The sequence below is a fragment of the Pocillopora damicornis genome, chromosome 5 (assembly GCF_964200805.1).
Source record: "Pocillopora damicornis chromosome 5, jaPocDami1.2, whole genome shotgun sequence".
NCBI classification, from domain to species: Eukaryota; Metazoa; Cnidaria; class Anthozoa; order Scleractinia; family Pocilloporidae; genus Pocillopora; species Pocillopora damicornis.
In genome coordinates, this window is record NC_142674.1 from 25,092,757 (window position 1) to 25,111,400 (window position 18,644).

General features: G+C 37.9%; 1 protein-coding gene across 1 annotated transcript; it reads right to left on the bottom strand.

Moving 5' to 3' along the window:
- Positions 1 to 293: 293 nt before the first annotated feature.
- LOC113664357 (GRIP1-associated protein 1) lies at positions 294 to 18,637 on the bottom strand. The gene is made up of 33 exons (XM_089206931.1): positions 18,560 to 18,637; positions 18,415 to 18,481; positions 17,450 to 17,511; positions 17,328 to 17,354; positions 17,121 to 17,171; positions 16,861 to 16,917; positions 15,902 to 16,028; positions 14,435 to 14,932; positions 13,524 to 13,570; positions 12,821 to 12,940; positions 12,524 to 12,571; positions 12,358 to 12,389; positions 11,982 to 12,029; positions 11,711 to 11,756; positions 11,343 to 11,396; positions 10,844 to 10,921; positions 10,296 to 10,342; positions 9,510 to 9,555; positions 9,270 to 9,308; positions 8,704 to 8,799; positions 8,179 to 8,274; positions 7,564 to 7,668; positions 7,419 to 7,460; positions 6,176 to 6,289; positions 5,650 to 5,760; positions 5,346 to 5,477; positions 4,940 to 5,039; positions 4,542 to 4,590; positions 4,055 to 4,112; positions 3,634 to 3,741; positions 2,794 to 2,887; positions 2,355 to 2,515; positions 294 to 2,003 (listed from the first exon to the last, which is right to left on the bottom strand). The coding sequence occupies exons 1-33, from the start codon at positions 18,632 to 18,634 to the stop codon at positions 1,863 to 1,865; spliced, it is 2,976 nt and encodes a 991-aa protein (XP_089063057.1). The 5' UTR covers positions 18,635 to 18,637; the 3' UTR covers positions 294 to 1,862.
- Positions 18,638 to 18,644: the final 7 nt, after the last annotated feature.

The window sequence follows — 18,644 nt, forward strand, 5'->3', positions numbered from 1 at the left end:
TTTCTCGAAGGCACCAAGGCTAATCCAACGTGGCAACCACACACAAGAGAACGAAAGAAACGGCTAGGGTATATCTGCTAAATTGTATCACCAAATTAGTAAAACAGAGAGACCAACATTTACCTGATTGTTTAATTTATTCTGGGGCAGATTTGTTTACCTAGGCATTAATGGCGAGCAAAGTAGAACAAGGGACTTTTTAAGTAAATTTATCTACATTATCTACAAATTTGTTCATCGCCGTGCTGGTTGGATTGCACGAATCGATTACATTTCAGCGATTTGAATGAGAGTTTCGTTGAACTTGTAAAATTTAATAACAAATATTACGATTAAGATTGTAAGAAGAACAATACTTCACTTGTAGTACACAGCTCACCTAATTTAAAAATATCGTTTCCCTCTGCACCTTTTATGAAACGTTTATTCCTCTGCTGCGCAAAATACGTCAAACTGGTCTTTGAAAGGCATCAAAATGGTGTATCGACAAACACGGTAGCAGTGAAAGTCTCAAAACTTTATAATTTCCATTCCACGCTTAAACTCCTTTCAAGTTCGTTTATTATAAACCTCTCGACCTTCCTTTGACGCATTACGCGTGGAATAACACGTATAAATGCATCAGATTTTCGTGTTTATTTTGACTTATCGGACGTGAGTAAGTATGATAAAGGTACTTGAGATATAGGTCTTCTAAGTTCCTATATCTTATTTAATGAAGTTAACATCGGCATATCACATAATGCCAAGCTTTCTACTCGTTTGCCAGAATACAGAAGCTTACTTCACTCTTTACAATGCTTTTCTTGAGTTCATTGAATAGCTGTATTTACAAACCGTACCTTTCTCGATAGAACACGCACGTACATAGGCCATTGGAAATATTGAAAAAAAATTGAAAAAAAAAAAAAAAAACTAGCAATACTAGTTTACATATCTTGTTAAAATAATAGGCGTAATATCTATAATTTCCCCCCAAAGATGCTATTTGCATTTGCTCTAAAAATTGTCACTACAATGTTTATCAACCGAGCGCTTGAACAGTACCAAAGATTTCCTTTCATTTTACACTCGAGCGAATTTACTTCGCTTCTCGTGAGAAAGAACACTACTCGATGATTCATTTTTAGAGAAATATAAATCTAAATCTCTTTAAAAGATCTATTAAATATATATTTGTATATTGGTGATACTAAAGAGATTTGATAAGAAACCCGTAGTGATAGGACCCCAAGTTAAGTTAAAACCCTGCACCAATTTTCCCCCATATTTATGGTAAATAACCCTGTATCCATTGGAGAACTCTTCTTAGCGGTCGCTGACTTCAATGTTCTAGTAAGCTCTTTTATTTCATAACATTTTTATTAAGCGGACGGTTTAGTGCGACATTTGAGTATCATCCATAATCTACTGCGGAGGAGAACTTCTGTAAGAAAGTTTCTCTTTACCTGATCAAACTGGCCCCATTATAAGCACACATGTGTATCTGTAACACTGTTCCCGGAAAAACTGTTTGTGACTTAACAACTGACTATTATCAAACCTATGATAAGATGACAAGTTGTACCAATCCTTTCACTCCAAAGATCTCATGATTATTTCTCCTTACTGACAGCCATACAATTCTTATGATGTTAGTTCGAAGAATTTAGTATTGGATCAACTAACGATCCCCTTTTTGATATTCTGCTTTACTACCATCACTTTTCTGCTTGATATTGCATTGATATAGTAAGGAGAAATGCTGTCTTGGTCACTCATGTGAGTGAAGAAGTTAACAGCTCAGTGGGGTCAGCGCAACCCAAGGTTCACTGCACTCGACAAAAGTGTCTTAAACCTAAAATTAAATCAGTTAAAAATTGCTAACTAGATTCAGATTCCTCTTCCTCTGTGGCTTTCCATAAACTTGAATCCAACATTGAATCCGAAGTTTCATTGAGTTCCGGTGGAATCACTTCTTGTTGTTTGAATCTTTGAAGTTCTTTAGACATCGAGTCCACGTCCTAAGAAAGAGAAAAGAGATAATTTGTGAGCACTTTTCAGTTCAATGTTCAAGGAATCCTTTGGTTTTGATTCACTTCGATCTGTGATTGGTTCACAAAACTCGCGCCACTCTTTCAACCAATCAGATGAATAACTATATCCAAACACGACTTGGTCGCCCACGTTTTCCCGCGCTTTAGGCAGTTTGTTTGGTGTTTTACGTTGAGTTCTCATTGGCTCTTAAAGGTATTTTCCTCTCTTCTGATTGGCGCTTGTGATTATTTTGGTATTGCTTTTATGACACTTAATCGAAAAGCGCACCAATAACGAAAGAGAACAAACAATTGACAGGTACTTATGGGACCTCTTACCCGCTGTAATTGAATGTTCTTTGTCAGTGTCTCCTCCAGCATCAGCTGTATTTTTCTGGTGTTCTCAGGCTTAGCTTTACCAAAAGGAGACCGAATCTTCTCTTTTAAAGTAGAAATCGAAGCGGCTGGGGATGGTTTCGCTGGAGACTCCGCTATAGGACCTGGAAAAGACAAATAAATACACATAAATATAAATATATTAAAACCAAATGATACAAGAGAATAAAAGTTAAAAAAAAAGATATCTTCAGAAACGATATCATTTTGATTTAATCTTTTATATAGAATTAGGATTCTGAGCGCCTTTCCAGGTAGATGAAAAGTTCTATTACAGACGCCGCCATTTTGAATCTTGCTTATCAACCAGGCCACTTGCATGTGACGTAACTCGGTCTTGTTCTTCTACAGTAGAGTAACTGGGTCGTCCGAATAACCTTACCGACTTTAGTTTCCATGGCGTATGCCTGAATTATGGCTGATTTTTTTAATAGATCCTCCGCTAGCGCTGCTCCATTTTCTTCAAGATGGCGAACCTGCAAGAGAAATCATAAAAAAGCTGAAGATTCTTAGATGAAGGAAAAAAATTGTAGTACAAAGCCGATGAACTAAAAGAAAACAATTTACAATTCTTTGAAAAAGTTTACAAGTCTACAGAGCAAAAAAAAAAGAAAGAAAAAAAAGAAATAAGGAATTCTTTTTTTGCAAATTATTAAACAAATCACAACTTGAGTTTGCTTCGTGGAAGTTTTCCGTAGTTTCGAGCGAGTTTCGTGTTTTCAAACACTACCTGCATAAAAATGAACATAGGAGTATAAATTCTGCTAAAACAAGAATGTGAACGTGTTGTGAACCGTTCAGTTTACTACCTCGTAAATTGTTTTCAGTCATTTGAGAATAAAAGAAAAAAAAAAACACGTAAAAATGATCAGAAAGATTTTTCATCAGTTTTTGCTCACCGAGACGACAGACACGTTGTAATCCATACATACCTCTCCTTAAAATTTTTTCCAAACTTCAACGAGAGGTACGTCCTAAACTGTTTTTATTTATTATTTTTTATCGGCCATAACAAGGAATAAGTGAAATTTTGACATTGATAACTGCGTTTTCAGATCAAAAACGCAACATAAGCATTCGACAATTATCCTAAGATGTGCTGAACATTCATCCATGGAAGCCGCCATTTTGAAAAAAACTCGGCAGCCTGGCCTCACACGTGGGTTGTTATACATGTACGATACTCGATAAAAACGTGTACTTAAGGCTCTTCAATACAAACCTTTTCCTCGAGGAGCCACTTATCTTGCTGAACGTCCGCGAGTCGTTCTATCAGGTCAGTGGTATCGTCGTTAAGCATACTGATCATGGACGCAGCGGGGCTTGGGGGCTAAAGAATATCATCACAAGATAATGCGTTGAAGAGAAGTGGTGGTTGTTGTCGAATGTAAAACACTTTACGTTTCAAGTTATTGTTCACTACCTACTCTATGTCAAGCTTTTCAATCCCTCGTCATTCTGAAACCTGGGCTTAACATTAAGCAGTTGTATATTTGTTAAATTGAAAAGACAACAACAACAACAAAAACACTAAAAACTTGAAAAAAAAAAAAAAAAAAAAAAAAAAACTAGTACAGTAACCCTTCGACCGTAACTGGATCACTCTTGGTATCTGCGCACTCAATCCATACATTTAACCGTACCCTAAATTCCGGGCTGTCCACTTCACTTCTTGACGGTTGACTAACAATTGATGAATCACTAGAAAATAACAACAAAATTTCAAAATAAACTTTCCTGTAAAAATAACAGCTTTGAAAATACCCTGAAGAGCCATTGGGGGAACTCAAAGTAAAAACTAGCCAACCGCAGAAAGCGCGGGAAAACGCAGGGGACCAGGTCGTGATTGGTGATAGTTTTGCATCTGATTGGTCGAGAGAATGGCACCAGTTTTCTGGACCAATCACAGGGTAACACATAGCAAAACCATAAAAGTCCCGGATTATTTTCAACACTCGATTGAAAATTGCTCGAAAAGGTTTGCACTAAATGCAGTGTGGAAACGAAGAAAAAAAAAGGTAGAGCAAGTAAAATCAACACACACTAATAGGAAATAAGTGCAGCTGGAAATTAAGCAAAGCGAGCGTTTTAGTTCTTCTGTGAAATAAAATCAGCTGACTGTAAACTCACCCGCTATTTCGCCGTTGATGTTCCCTGCCAACAAACATATCCTCAAATGCTTGAAGAAAAAGAACACAAACCATTAGCTTCGTGTTGAATTCATGTACCGAAATGCAATTTCCTTTCACACCATTGTCACAGTAGACGAACGAACTAGAAAGAAATTGGCAACTAAAGAAATCTTGTGAGTAGATCATTGAAAAAAAATAGGTAAATAAATAATTTAAAGTATATTTTAAATACATAGGTAATAATAAATAGGAGAGAAAAAAGGAATTGGCACTCTTGATTACAATTTGCGTCACAGTGCCTTGGCAATAAAGTAGTTGAAATCCTCCCAGATACAGATTCTAGACGAAGAATTTATTCTGCGAAATTAAATTTCTGGTGATTGGCTCAGTTCTCACCTGGCTTGACTCTGTTTTCTGATAAAGCTTCTTGTAATTTTTGCTGTAACTGCTCGCCTCTTTTCCTCTCCAGTTTGAGCTGACGCTTCAGGTCCTTAACCTTCAACAAGAACAAGAAAAAAAAATTGTGACTTTCCTAATTGTGACTAGACCCTCTAACATGTGCCCCGCTCCCAATGTGTAGTAGCTTCGTATCTCAGTTGGCAGTAGAGACCCACTTGTAACTGGGTTGGAATTCAGTATGGGTTGGAATTCAGTCGAATCCCCACCAAGCCTTCTTCTCTGCTTTTATCAAAATTGTAGTCTGCCACCAAGGGTCATTTCTTTGGGTTCAAGATTCCAAAACAGTGCTAAAATTAAATTACTGAAACAAAGAAAGAAATTGCACAAGCAAACTGGTTCTCACCAGCTGATCTCCTTTCTTGCCGGCAATTTTGTTTTCAACTTCTTTATCCTTCAGTTCATGTCGTAATTTTTCCATTTCCTGTTCCTTTTCCTCCATTTCCTCCTGTAACCCACTGATCTGAGACTGAAATCCCTGTACGATTAAAAATAGAACAAAATGATATAAATTAAGTTTGGGTTATTTGATCTAAATAAAATCATTAATTTGGGAGTCTGGAGACAAACACGATGCCAAGTTTTCTTAAAACTCCTTCCCAGTAGCCCCTGGGCTCAGCTCGCTTGCGAAACATTGGTGATAGACTCACCTCTTCCCCTCTCTCTCTCTCTTCTTGCAAAGATTTAAGTTCCTCTTCACGTTCCGCTTGCAGATTGGCCAGTGTTTGCTCATATCTTTCTTTCTCTGCCTTCAAGTTTTCCTAAGGAGGAGAAAAACAGATTAAGATCACCGCATAGCCAAAACATCTTGGCTAAATTTAAAAGTTTGTTTACATTGAAATCTTCCATTCTATCCGAACCCAGAGTTATAATAAATATCCTACTAACTGGTTTTTTCAATCAGTACTGCACATGTAAGTCACGGAACCTCGTTTATTTCCGGTCAGATTTATAGCCAATTGGGGCGGAAATACTCGGTCCGTAACAGACCTCACACGCGATAAGTAAGAGGTATAGACAAATGTAACAGTTTCAAGTTGCCATCACGAAATAACTCAAAATTCTCCCTTCTAATCTACAAGGAAATGTTTGATAGCTAAGAGGGAGGATTAAGACTGGGATCTCGCAGAAAAGGTTAAAGTTAAAGGTTCGTGAAAGGGTTAGGAATTCAAATACCTCAGTTTCAGCAAGTCTTCTCTCAAACCATCCACTTTTGCTCTCTACAGACTGTAATTTAGCCTTGGTTTCTGCTAACTTCTGTTGTGAGTCTTCAACTTCTTTGCGAAGTTTCTGAGAATGCAACGACAGGGTTTGTCAATGCGACAACGTTAAATTTCAGATTCTCAAAAAATAGTATAACCATTTACAGGCAAAGAGTAGTGAGAATCTATGGAAACCATCAACCAGGGAACGTTGGCTTCACCGAGGATCGATTACTAAAATTTAAAATGTTTTGTGATATAAAGGAGTTAAGTTTCTAAAGAAACTTTCTAAAGATGCTGCGTCGGGGGAGAGTATAACAGGGTAATTTAGTATTATCAACTGAGTTCATAACGTAAATTGGCCACCGTAAGGAGTTTCAAAGCTGAAGTTTCGAGCGTTAGTCCTATATCGGAGCGAATGGAGGAAGAGATAACGCTAGAAACGTCAGGTTTGAAACTCTTTACGGTGGCCAATTTACGTTATCAACTCAGTTGATAAAACCAAATTACCCTTTTTTGTGATATATCCACGCTTAACTGCCTCCGAGAAGACAAAGATGTTGTTCTTTCCTCATCATTTCTGGTTTTTATTTTGTGCGAGTATGCATCAGGCGATTTCTCACATGACAGTTAACTTCAAAACTAGGTTGATTTCCATAACAATGACTTTTTTTGGAAGCTGCCTGCCATAACCAGATAAAGTTCTTGGCGATCTGCATTGACCTGGATCGAGAGTTGATGTTTGAAGGATTGAATCCGGCTTATTTACTTTAGACCACGAGATTTTCAAGCTCTAAGATACTGTGCAGTTACCGCTCTGCGTACATTTTTTCCACGCAGAAACACTTAAAAAATTTTCAATCATAGAAGGAAGGGAATCAGATTCTGTTTAGCCAAGAAAATAAATACTCTGTCATCCCTTTTCTTTTTGTCTAACAAGCATGAATTCTGACGGAACGTTTGAAGATACGTAGAGATTCCAAAGTTTTACTGAAAGATTTCCGAAGCCTATTTTTGAGAACGACTCAGAGTGCCGAGAACACCTGAAGACGTCATGAACACTTCCTCTGGATTAAGCGAAGACCAAAAGCAGATTTACCAATATTCGTTAGTAATTTCATCTTTCTTGCTATTGATACGATGTGGTACAATTCCATGTTAAATCAAAGAATTGCCTTAAAAATGATTAATAAATAGTTAGAAACTAGTCACATTACCTTCTCTCCCGTCAGAAGCTCTCTAAGTTCGTTAATTTCTTTCTGCGCAAAACAACAAAAAAATCAGGTTAGATTCAAACAAGTTTTCTTTTGCATGTTTTGCTTCACTTATTCAGTCCATTCTCTCTATTTGCATAAACCAAACCTTATAATCCTCTTGTAACTTGTCCAATTGCTCTTTGTGGTTCGCGTCTGTCGTTTGTTTCTCGATGGCCATCTTGTCAACCAATTCTTTACGACTCTTGGCGACCTAGAAAGCAGTGTAACCATAAAAACAAGTCACGTTTACATTAGCTAAGCAGTTTTCATGCACAGGTTTTCCACAAGATAGTTTGAAAGGAAGGATATGACACGTTTTTCCTCCTAAAGCTCGTCAGACATTGAAAAATTGAAAAGGATAATTTTCTCGGATCTTTCTAGACCATTCCTCCTTGATTTAGCGATTTAATTGCTTCTCTAACGACTCATCTTAAATTTCGCCGTCGTTCTCTTCACTATTTTTCCTGTTTCCGCGCAAAAAAATCTGCAGCTGCCTTAAATCGGAAATATTAGTGGAACGAATGATAAACTAGATTTTGAACCCGGGAGGGCACAACTTGATGGACCAAATGATCTTAGCTCCGACAAATGCCAAGGAATTGTTAAGGGTTTAAGGAAAAATTGAATTTCAGCAAGGCTTTTTTTCAACAAACATCGTTAACAAGTTTCCTATGCTAAAATAAACAGAGAACAAGTCGTCGAAATTGTTAATGGCTATCACCTTGGTTACTTCTTCCAGCGAGTCCTTCAGCTGATCACGTTCAGATGTTAGCTGTGATATTTGTTCATTCCAGCCTTCAACTGCAGTGTTCTGTTCCTGTTTTGAGATAAAAACATGGAGCTAGCATCACCAGACAATCACAGAACAGATTTAGCACATGAAAATCAAAGAATTCTTTGCGAAAACGGACCTATTTCAGAGGGTAACTTAGAAACGAGTTCCCTGTATCTCAAGGTCTGAGTACCAATGGTAGTACCCTACGCTCGTGTGAAATACTATTTATCTTCATCTAAGTCAAATCTTCTTTAGACATGACAAGAAATCTGATCTAAAGCTGCAACAACACCTGTGTGGTAGGTAATCATACTTTAGCAAACCGAGAATGTCATCGCTGTTCCCCCCCCCTCCCTTTCCTTCCGAGGACATGCAAGCTAACCTGGTGGGCCTATACAAGAAGCCAGTTTAAGGTGAAGGAGAGGGGGGTGGGGTGGGGTGGGGTAGTCTGATTTGGATTTGAAGCGTTACCTTCACATGGGCTGTCAACTCATCGACCTCCATGGCCAGCTCAGCGCAGCGCGTCTCGGTCAAAGACACTTTGTTTTCCAATTGTGATATCAAGTCCTAATTAAACAGAACGACACAATAAGTGTACGGACATAAAGTACTCATTTAAAGAGCTGATCAGGAACGGGGGGGGGGGGGATAAATTCCGCACGACCGTTAGACCCTGGCTTTAGAAGCTCGAAGGCAAGGCAGTGATATCTATCCGACAACTCACTATCTAGAGGAAAAAGTAAGTTGTTTTGCTACTAGAATGCTTTACTACTGAGTATCAAAACACTAAAACCAAAGTAATCGCGACGACCAATTAGAACGAAGGAAAATCCGGAAAAAAGCCTATGACAACTCAAACAATGTACACGTGACAGACGTCAAGAGCGGGAAAATGCGAGCATCTAGGTCGCGAGTGGTTTTGGTTTTGGGTTTTGATTCTGATCCGCGAGCATTGTGACAAATTGAAATTTTACTAACGTGGAGGGAGTGGGGGAGGGGGGGGGGATGAGGGGTTGGCAAGGGCTACACATGCTTACCTCAGACTCTTCCTGCTCTTCCCTTATTGTTTTGACTTTCTACAAATTACAAACAGGAAAAAAAAGCATTAAAATACATTTTATGACAAATAAATCCATTCAAGGTCCACAAACTTTGATCCCAACAGTAAAAATGTTGCTAGCGTAACACTCAGTGTGACTTCGCCACCAATTTTAGGACCAGCCTTTAAACTGCGTGTCAATAGACTTTCTAAACGAAGACAAAAAAAAGCTTCCTACCGTTCGCAACTCTTGTACCTCAGTGACCAAAGACGCATTTTCTTGCCTAAAATTCAGAACTTGTAATTAGAAACTGCAGTTTTAAAAACTAATTAATAGATCATTTTCAAAAATGGCGGGTGTAACCCCAAAGCATTCATCGATGGACTTCACACCAGAAACCGAATAAAAGCCTATGTATTTAGTAATTTATTGAGTATCATATAGTCAGCCTTTTTTTCTGTTTCAATGGAGAAGAAAGAGTAATTCTAAATTTGTATAGAAGAATGCGTATGACATCTCCCACCGTCAAGCAAAAGCCTACGTAGGATACAGATGATTTCAAACTATCATGTCTTTGGAAATTTATTCTGTGAAGTTTTCGGTAAGTTCTATTTAGACCATGTACTTTCAAACTTCTTTGCCAAATGAACGTTTAAATTTCTTGCTTCGCATCATAGAATCTTTTGAAAATGGGCCATTTTCGAGTTAGATAAACCACAACATCCAAAATGAGGCCAAATGCAAAACCTTTGTTACGAAAATGAGATCCATTGGTAAGCTGCACGAGAATAAAGAATTATTTTCATATCAAAGGCTCTGTATATCTGCTCGTTTTAAGGCAGCTGCATTGGACATCTCAGAAAAAAGCTTATCAGTTCGCCAGCATGCGATCATCGAGATATGAAGCACACAGGTAGTTTGGAAAGCAAGAAAGATGCGTGTGAATTTTTCTGGGCTACGCCTTCGCCTGCAGAGTTTTTCATGGGAATCTAAGTATCTCAACAACGAATAACACTGTATTACCTAAGTCCTGCAACAAGCTGTTCCGTTTCCTCTGCAGATAACGACGCCTAAAAATACCAGAAGAGTGGAAATTAACATTTCAAAATGTTAACTACCTCAAACTTGAATCAAAGACAAATAAAGCGTTCGTCTGCCAGTCTGTAACACAGTTATTCATTCAGTCAGGCATTAGTCAGTCGGTCATAGTTCAGTCAGTCAGTCAGTCATAGGTCAGTCAATCAGTCAGTCAGTCAGGTCAGTCAGTCAGTCAATAGGCCAGTTTGAGTCACTTACACAGTCTCTCTTTGGTTGGTCAGTCAGTCAGACAGTAGGCAGACATACGTCCATCGATCTGTACAGCACTTGTTTCGGCCAATCAGTCAATCGTTCAGCCAGTCATCAAGGCAGTTTAAAGGCCTCTCAGTTGGTGCTCAGTTGGTCAGTCAGTCAGTCAGTCTGTCAGTAAATCAATCAGTCCGCCAGTCAGTCAGTAAGTCTGTCGATACATCAGTCGTTCCAGTCAATCAGTCAATAGATTAGCCTCGATTCTCGGTGATGGCGCCAGTTACCTGGTTACGCTGAGATGTCATAGTCTCTTCAAGTCCTTTAATCTTTCTTTCCTTTTCCTCTTTTAACTCTGTGTAACGCTGTGTAAAGGGACAAAACCGACAAATATTTTCTTCAGTGCCGATGAGAGAAAGCTTTAGCTAATAATTGCGTTTAGCGCTTTCTTGTAGTTCTTCTCGTTCAATTTCAATCTTCCTGCTATTTTTTAAGAAGGTTTGTAGTAACTTTCGCATGCTTCTTGTTCTTTCGTCGCCCTTTACTGTTCACTCTTTCTCTCTTCGCTGCCCCACAAAATTCTTTTCATTCTTTCCCACACTCCACGCCCTTTCCTCGCTAGACTTCGAGCAGCCCCCCTCCTTTCAGCGAAGTCCGTCGCGCGAGTCCAAAAAGGAATAGCAGAAAGAACAAATATGACATTAGCGACAGCGCGGAACTTTGGTATTTCAACTTAAAAAAAAAAAAACGCTCCCCAAGATCCTGGTCGTTTCTGTTTGTGCTAACCTGATTGGCAGTATTAACCTCATCTTGAAGCTTTGCCATTTGCTCTGTTAAAACCTAAAGAAGATGATATATAAGTTGATGAAATCTTTAGCAATCTTCTTCGTTTTCTTCCATAAAGGAAAACTGTACAGTGACGGGTTGTCACATGACATCACTGCGGCCATATCGGGGTATTAAGGAAACAAAACAACAAAATTGGCGGCCATTTTGGGTTTTTTTGGTTCCAATACATCAGCCCAGCTTCTTACCACAAGGATGATATCCATCTACTCAAAACAACTGGAAAATCATATATGATTCGAAAAAAGTACAAAACTGAAGCACAGAATGTATGAAATAAAAACCCTAAACAAGTTGCATATACCTACCTCTATTTCGTGTTCTTTCGCGGTTTTTAACTCCTCTTGAGATTTCCTGAAATGACACGAAAGTTTGAGAAAAAAATAAAGACCGCCGCTAAAATCTTGAGTGTGTTGATAGAATTCCTGAGTCTTAGACAGCAAAACAGTCTTCAGTTCCTCAAGGGGTCTTTAACATTCTTTTAACGAAAACAGGTTAAGGGCTTGGGATCGAATGCTTAAACTCGGACCCAAACTCCCTCGTGTTAACCATCAGGCCACAATGCTAAGTAAGACTCACTTGTTTTCCGAATAAAGTTTCTCCTTTTCTTCTTGAAGCTGTAAGTAACTGTAAAAAAGCATGATCCCATATATTAGTGCTGTATTCATATTAGAATTCACCTAGGAATCATCCACATGGCCTCTACCGGCTCCACTGACGGGCCCTCTGCAGCTTGTTGTTCAAGTAAATAATCCTGAATTCCAAAGGTCTGGGTTTCGATTCCTTAATGATAATTTAACGTCTCTCGTGCCCATCCAACACAGGACGATTAACACATTACTGATCTAAGCAAGCATAAGCTCTAAAGAAAATGAATTTTTTTTTCTATGAACCGAGACAGTAAATCTGAATTACTGCCAATTCTATTTCAAGCAGCTCAGCTCAAGTGACATACCTTTCTTGTTTCCTTTTGACTTTTTCTGTGAGCTGCGAATAAGAAAATAAAATAGTAAAAACAGATTGACTTCATACTAGGGTAAAGCTATTGACTTATACAAAAGCCTGTGACATAAAACAAGTCACTCAGATTCTATTGACACACAATGCACCATTCTTCTCACCTGCGAAAGTTCCTTCTCGAGCTTTGAAATTTCCTGCTTGCCTGATGTCTGAAATAAAATGTTTTTAGAAAAAGATTAAAGTACTTTGCCAAAGACAACACCACAATGACCTGGGCAGGGCTTGAACCCAGACTTCTCAACCCGGAGTCCACCGCAATAAGTAGGTAAGTAAGAGACTTTATCGGGGTAGGGGTGTCACTCAACAGCAATATTAAAATTACTGACAAACTTGTGGCTCTCAAACCATCAGACTACTGCGCCACCCAGCAGTAAGTTGGTTTTCCCGCTCTAACCCACCTCAGCTTCATGTAGCTGTTCTTGAAGGATTCTCTTCTCTTCTCGTTCGGTGTCGAGTTGTAGCTGAAGACTTGCCATCTCCTTCACTTGCTTTTCCAGAGCCAGGCTTCTGACTTCAACCTTCGTAATAAAAGTCAGATCATAGTTGTAAACAAGTTTCAAAAACACCTAAAGTATAATCAATAACATTTACTTGATAAGGACAGCAACTCAGGTAAGAAAAATTACACTACCGCTTTCGTATAATGCAGCTTTACACGCGCTTAAAGCATGTGCCAATCCCAAGTACACTGCGCGTTACTACATGCACCTGCGTGTAATACAAAATGCACGCGAGCGCAAATTATGTCTAAATTTCACTGTTGCCGAAAGCAGTATTATATATCTTCTGCATCCAGGATATAGCTTGCAAAAAGGTACACAAGTTGTATATTAATATAAAATAACAATAAGAATCGAAAATTGTGACCCTCGAAGAACTCTCCAAGGATTTCGATCCGCAAATTAGAGTAAATAATTTTACTGTCGCACGCAAAACAATAGCAGAAGACAAAGCGCTGGACACCCGACTTCATGACACAGAAACCGCTCGCATGTATGCAAATATTTTCATTTCAATCCGGACTCGAGCTCAGAGTCGAGCAGCTCTCTGGCATCTCTGATACTTAAAACAGCATCCTCATTTGTATGTACATGTACTGACCTCTTGTCGACGTTCCCGCGGCGGACTTCTGACGACTGCAGCTGTAACTTGTAAAAACCATAAAAGAAAAATTACATCTGTACCCTAACCTTTTAACACATAACTTTTGACAGTCGAATAACCTTAAAACCTTCAGACTTGCAGCATCAATGACACATTATAGTTACATTGCAGGTTATAAGGTAAAAGACAGCTATTTAACCCTTTACGTGGAACATACATGATCGTAAATCCTTCTCATAGTATTACTATTGGTACATTTTTTATCTAAAGGTATATTTCTGCAATTTAAGGATCTTTTCTAGGTTGAGGAACATACATGTATTTTTTGGTTGGTATGACACAGCGTATCGTCTTAGTCGAGAGACTCGCTCTGAGTCCTGTTCGCCAAGTTGTCAGCTTCCTGGTTCACTATCGAAGTGGGAGACCTTTCGCGATAGAGAGCCGGATTGCTAACAGCTTGAACTTTCGAACGGGACTTTGAGTACGATGTTGAACGAGTTTGTTTGAAAATTCCATTAATTCATATGCGAAGACGAAACGCTGCCTTTCATGACATCTCATAATCTTCAACATCCGGTCCTTTCGCCGACGTATCAGTCGAATCATCCCGAGTTGTTGCCGAGATGGAACTCGAGAACCGCACGTCGACGAAACGAGCGTAAACCTAATCTTCATAAGGACAGTACATGTGATGTATGATGATATGAGCTGTGAAATTGCGGCCATTATACATGACGCCCTTAAGATTTTCATCTACATATTGATTCATAAATCTCTTACTTTGTAAAATCCGCCGGCATCATTAATCTATAAGTTAAGTAAGACTTCACAGAGCTAACTTGCAATTCCTCAGAAAAAAAGATTTCTGGAGCAGACATTCAGGGGAAAAAACTTTGCAAAAATCTTACCTTCATTTGAAGAAACAAAATGAAACAAACTATCAGCAAGTTTCCTTTTCAAATTGTCTATCTCTTCAATAAAATCCTCATTGCCTGACTTCTTATCTGTGGAGTCAAACATTGCTGTTCCAGGTGCATTGCTCTCTGTTTCAGCGCCATCCACTACACTTAAATTCTCATCCACACCCTTGGCAACTTCATGCCTTTGGTTTGTTTCTGCCTCCTTAGACACATCACCAGTTTCACTGCTACACATTTTTTCACAAAATGCTGACAGTTCCACATTTAAAATCTCATGAAGTTTTTGTCTTGATGTTTTAGCTTGTCCACTTTCATTTACAGCATCTTTACTTTCATCTCCATGTGTTTCTCCATTGGCTGGCAACTCTTTGGCATCATTTTCACCTGCATCTGGTGATTGGCAGCTGTCATTATCATGGTCATCAGAGAGGGATTGGAGTTTTTCTTGTAATTGCATCAATTCGTCCTCATGCCTCTGTTGGGAATCTATGGTGCACAGACAAATTGAAAAGTTGATATAATTATTGTAATTTAAGTGATAATAATTATACAGACAAGTTGGAGAACACACTACAAAAGTCCCTCCTTTTAATCAAAAACTGTCATGTGAGTAGGAAAAAATAAACAAAAAACAAAATCAAAGAAAGATGTTTTTTGTCTTATCATGTGGGTGGGGACCAGAGGAATTGAACCTCAGACCTTCAGAAAAGGTCTGAGGTTTTGATTCCTTATTGGGACTCAGAATTTTTTCTTTGTCCCATGCTTGTGACAAGATGAAAAACATCTTTCTTTATTTCTTTACCAAGCTCAAAATTTACCATCTCTCTTATTTCTATAAAAAACAAAATTGATGATAACATGCTGTGCTGAACTCTGGGGCTGATGCACTTAACTCCTATATTTCTGCATGGCCAGCTGACATCAATTTTTTTCTAGCTGATTTTTCTTCTCTATAACTCAAACGCCAGACCTCACCCAAAAAGAGGAACTACTGATAGTCTACATAAACACTTAACCCTTTAACTCCCATGAGTGACCAAGACAGAATTTCTCCTTACAATTTTCAATACAATATCAAGCTGACAAAATGATGAGTAAAAAGAAAAATCTTAATTAGGGGATTATTAGTTGATCCAATACCAAATTCTCCAAACTAACATCACAAGAACTGTATAGCAGACAGCAAGGAGAATAATTACCAAAGAGATCTTGGGAGTTACAGGGTTAACACTTCAAGCTAACGAAAACTTCAGGAAGGAGAAAAATGATGCAATGAACACACAAAGAACCACAATGTTTCAAATGACTCATATTTCTATGAGCCAAGACATGGGGTAAATATAAAAAGACTTGTGAAGAAACTAATAATTTAAGCTTTTCAAAAGTTTTCCACAATATCACAAATGGTTGTAATCTAATGTCATAATTATCTCTGCGTTAGTTTAGTACACGTACTTGTCAAACTTTTCTGCAAAGCAGCATTTTCTGCTCTTAGTCTCCTCAACTCTGCATCAGAACCTGAGTCCTGGCCACCATCTTTTGTTTTTACTTGTCTTTGGAGTTTTTCATTGTCATCATTTAACTGGATTTCAGTTAAAAAAAAAATTGAGGTACATGCACACATGCGACATAAAAATTGAATACTCTAAACAGTCCAGTGATTACATAGATAGCAAACCCATCCCATTGCAAGTTAGACTGATTGATTGACCAACTAAAAATGGCATGTCTGAGTAATTGCTTGTCTGCCTGAGTGACTGATTGTAAGACTGGAATGGTACAACTGACTGACAAAATGACTGAAAATCAAAATGACTGACTCATAGACTTAATGATTAACTAACAGACTGACTGACTGATTGACTGACTCGCTGACTGACTGATTGACTGACTCACTGACTGACTGATTGACTGACTCACTGACTGATTGTCTGACTAATTGACTGATTGACTGACAGACTGTCTAGCTGGTTAGCAGACTGGTTGACAGACTGACTGATTGACCAACTCACTAACTGATGAACAAAAAATAAATGAAATGAAACAATAACGTTATCCACAAGTCATATACTCTATGGCTGGCATTATAGGACAAAGCATTGGCAAGTCCTAAATTATTGCCTATTGTTAGCCAAATATCACATTTTCTGCACAAGCCTTTGCGGAGACATCTTAGATTTTCAAATCTTCCTACTGTTCATAACGGGAAAACTTGAAATCCTAAAAGAGATCGCGACCGCAAAAAAAGAACTCACTAGACTCTGACTCTGACTGATTGACTGACTGATCTGCTGGTCTGTTGACAGACTGACTGCATAACTGACTAGCGGATGGATGGATTTAATCATTGACTGACAACTTCTCATTAACAAGCCATTCTTGTCACAAAAAAAAAAGAAAAGTATGCACGTTACCTTGCTTATCTCCTCAAGAAGGGTTTGGTTTTGCAACTTAAAATTTTCCTCTTGTGCCTAAAAGTAAAAAATTCAGTTGTATTAAAAACATCCAAAACATGAAAATCATCAACTCAAAGGCTTTCAAGTCAACAAAAAGTTGCATCACTGAAAAATCTCATGTCTTGTTACAAAACTTTTCATGAATTAACATAGTTTGAAAGGAAAGATGAAACATCACCATTGCAAGAACAAATTATACTCATTTCGAAAAAACACACCTGAAACTGTCTTTGCAAATTTTCATTTTCTTCCAAAAGAACTGCATATTCCTTAAACAAAAAAAGGCCTGGTTCAAACATGCTTAATGTATTACAGAACACAGCAGAAACATTTGACCAAAAAAATTAATATTACAATATCAATTGTAAACATTTTTTACCACACAGTAACCAGTGTTCAATTTATCAAAAAAAAGATGAACATACCTTTCTGTTTTTGCTTTTGTTTATGATCTGTAAAACCAGTAAAAATAATATAATTTAACATGTGCTAAATTATCATGCATGAAGAAAGAATGATTTCTGATTGTTTCTGTAGACAGACTTACCTTGTTAGCTTTCTGTAATTCTTTTTCCTGATTATTGTATTTTTCTTGAAGCTGACCCAGTTCTGAGAATCAGAAAGAAAACATTAAAACTTCAAGATATTCTCTCCCCTCAATTCATTGCAATTGCAAGACCTGGCAAAGACAAAATTTGATTGAGGGATCTAGGTAAGAGCCCTAGTTGAGTCACTGTGTTGTTTTCTTGTGCGAGAAATTTACTTGAAAACTAGTCTCTCTCCAACCAAGAGTACAAAAAGGTGACACAACACAGTCAGGAAAGACTGGTCTTAAAGCACCCTGCTGGACAGCAACGAAGACTCATGTAAGATCATTCCCAATCCTTGTTTTGTAATCTTCAGTGCAGAGAATAAATTTTAACACTTAAACCCTAAGAATGATTAACACCTAATTTCTTCCTAAACTATTACTGTTGAATCTTTCATTAATATCATGAGAATAAAGGAAATGATTGCCAACTTAAGCAGCTTGGATCATTAAACAAATTCTCCTAGTCAGTACCAAAGGAAATATGTAGAGAAAAGTATGGAGAATATGAACACTGATGTTAGGGTTTAAAGGGTTAGAGATTGTTTTAAATTGGTATAACCTTGGGGATTGTTCTAAGTGAATTCTAATAATTTGATAAATTCAAAGCAGTATTCAAATTTCATATGGAATAAAGGACAAAGATAAGAGATTTTAAGTATATTTTTTTTCTAAGAATCGAACAACTACGCCTGCATGCACAAACTTAAAATTTTCCGTGTTGCAAATTTAATTTATGATAGTTTAGCTTCGTCTTACAGCAGCTCAAGATTAGCACAAGTTTACATCGAAACCCTGAGTCTGAACCATGCTGACTCAGTATCGCTCATTTCATAATTCGTTTAAAAGAATGATCACGGAAATAATTACTCTTAAATTAAAGCGATTTACAACGAAATCAAAAATATTGATCACGGACAGACCTGTCTGTTGTCTTTGACAATTAGACTCCAGCTCGTAATTCAAGGTACGCAGCTCGATGAGCTGTGTCTACAAGGCAAAAAGGACAAATAATAATAAAATTATTATTATTGAATCAAGTCGGTTGTTGATGTTAAGTCATAGTACCTGCATTCGAGAAAACTCTTCATCTGACAAGGACTGCGCCATCTTGGAAATAGCCACTTCCTCCCAGAAACCCATGCAGTTGATG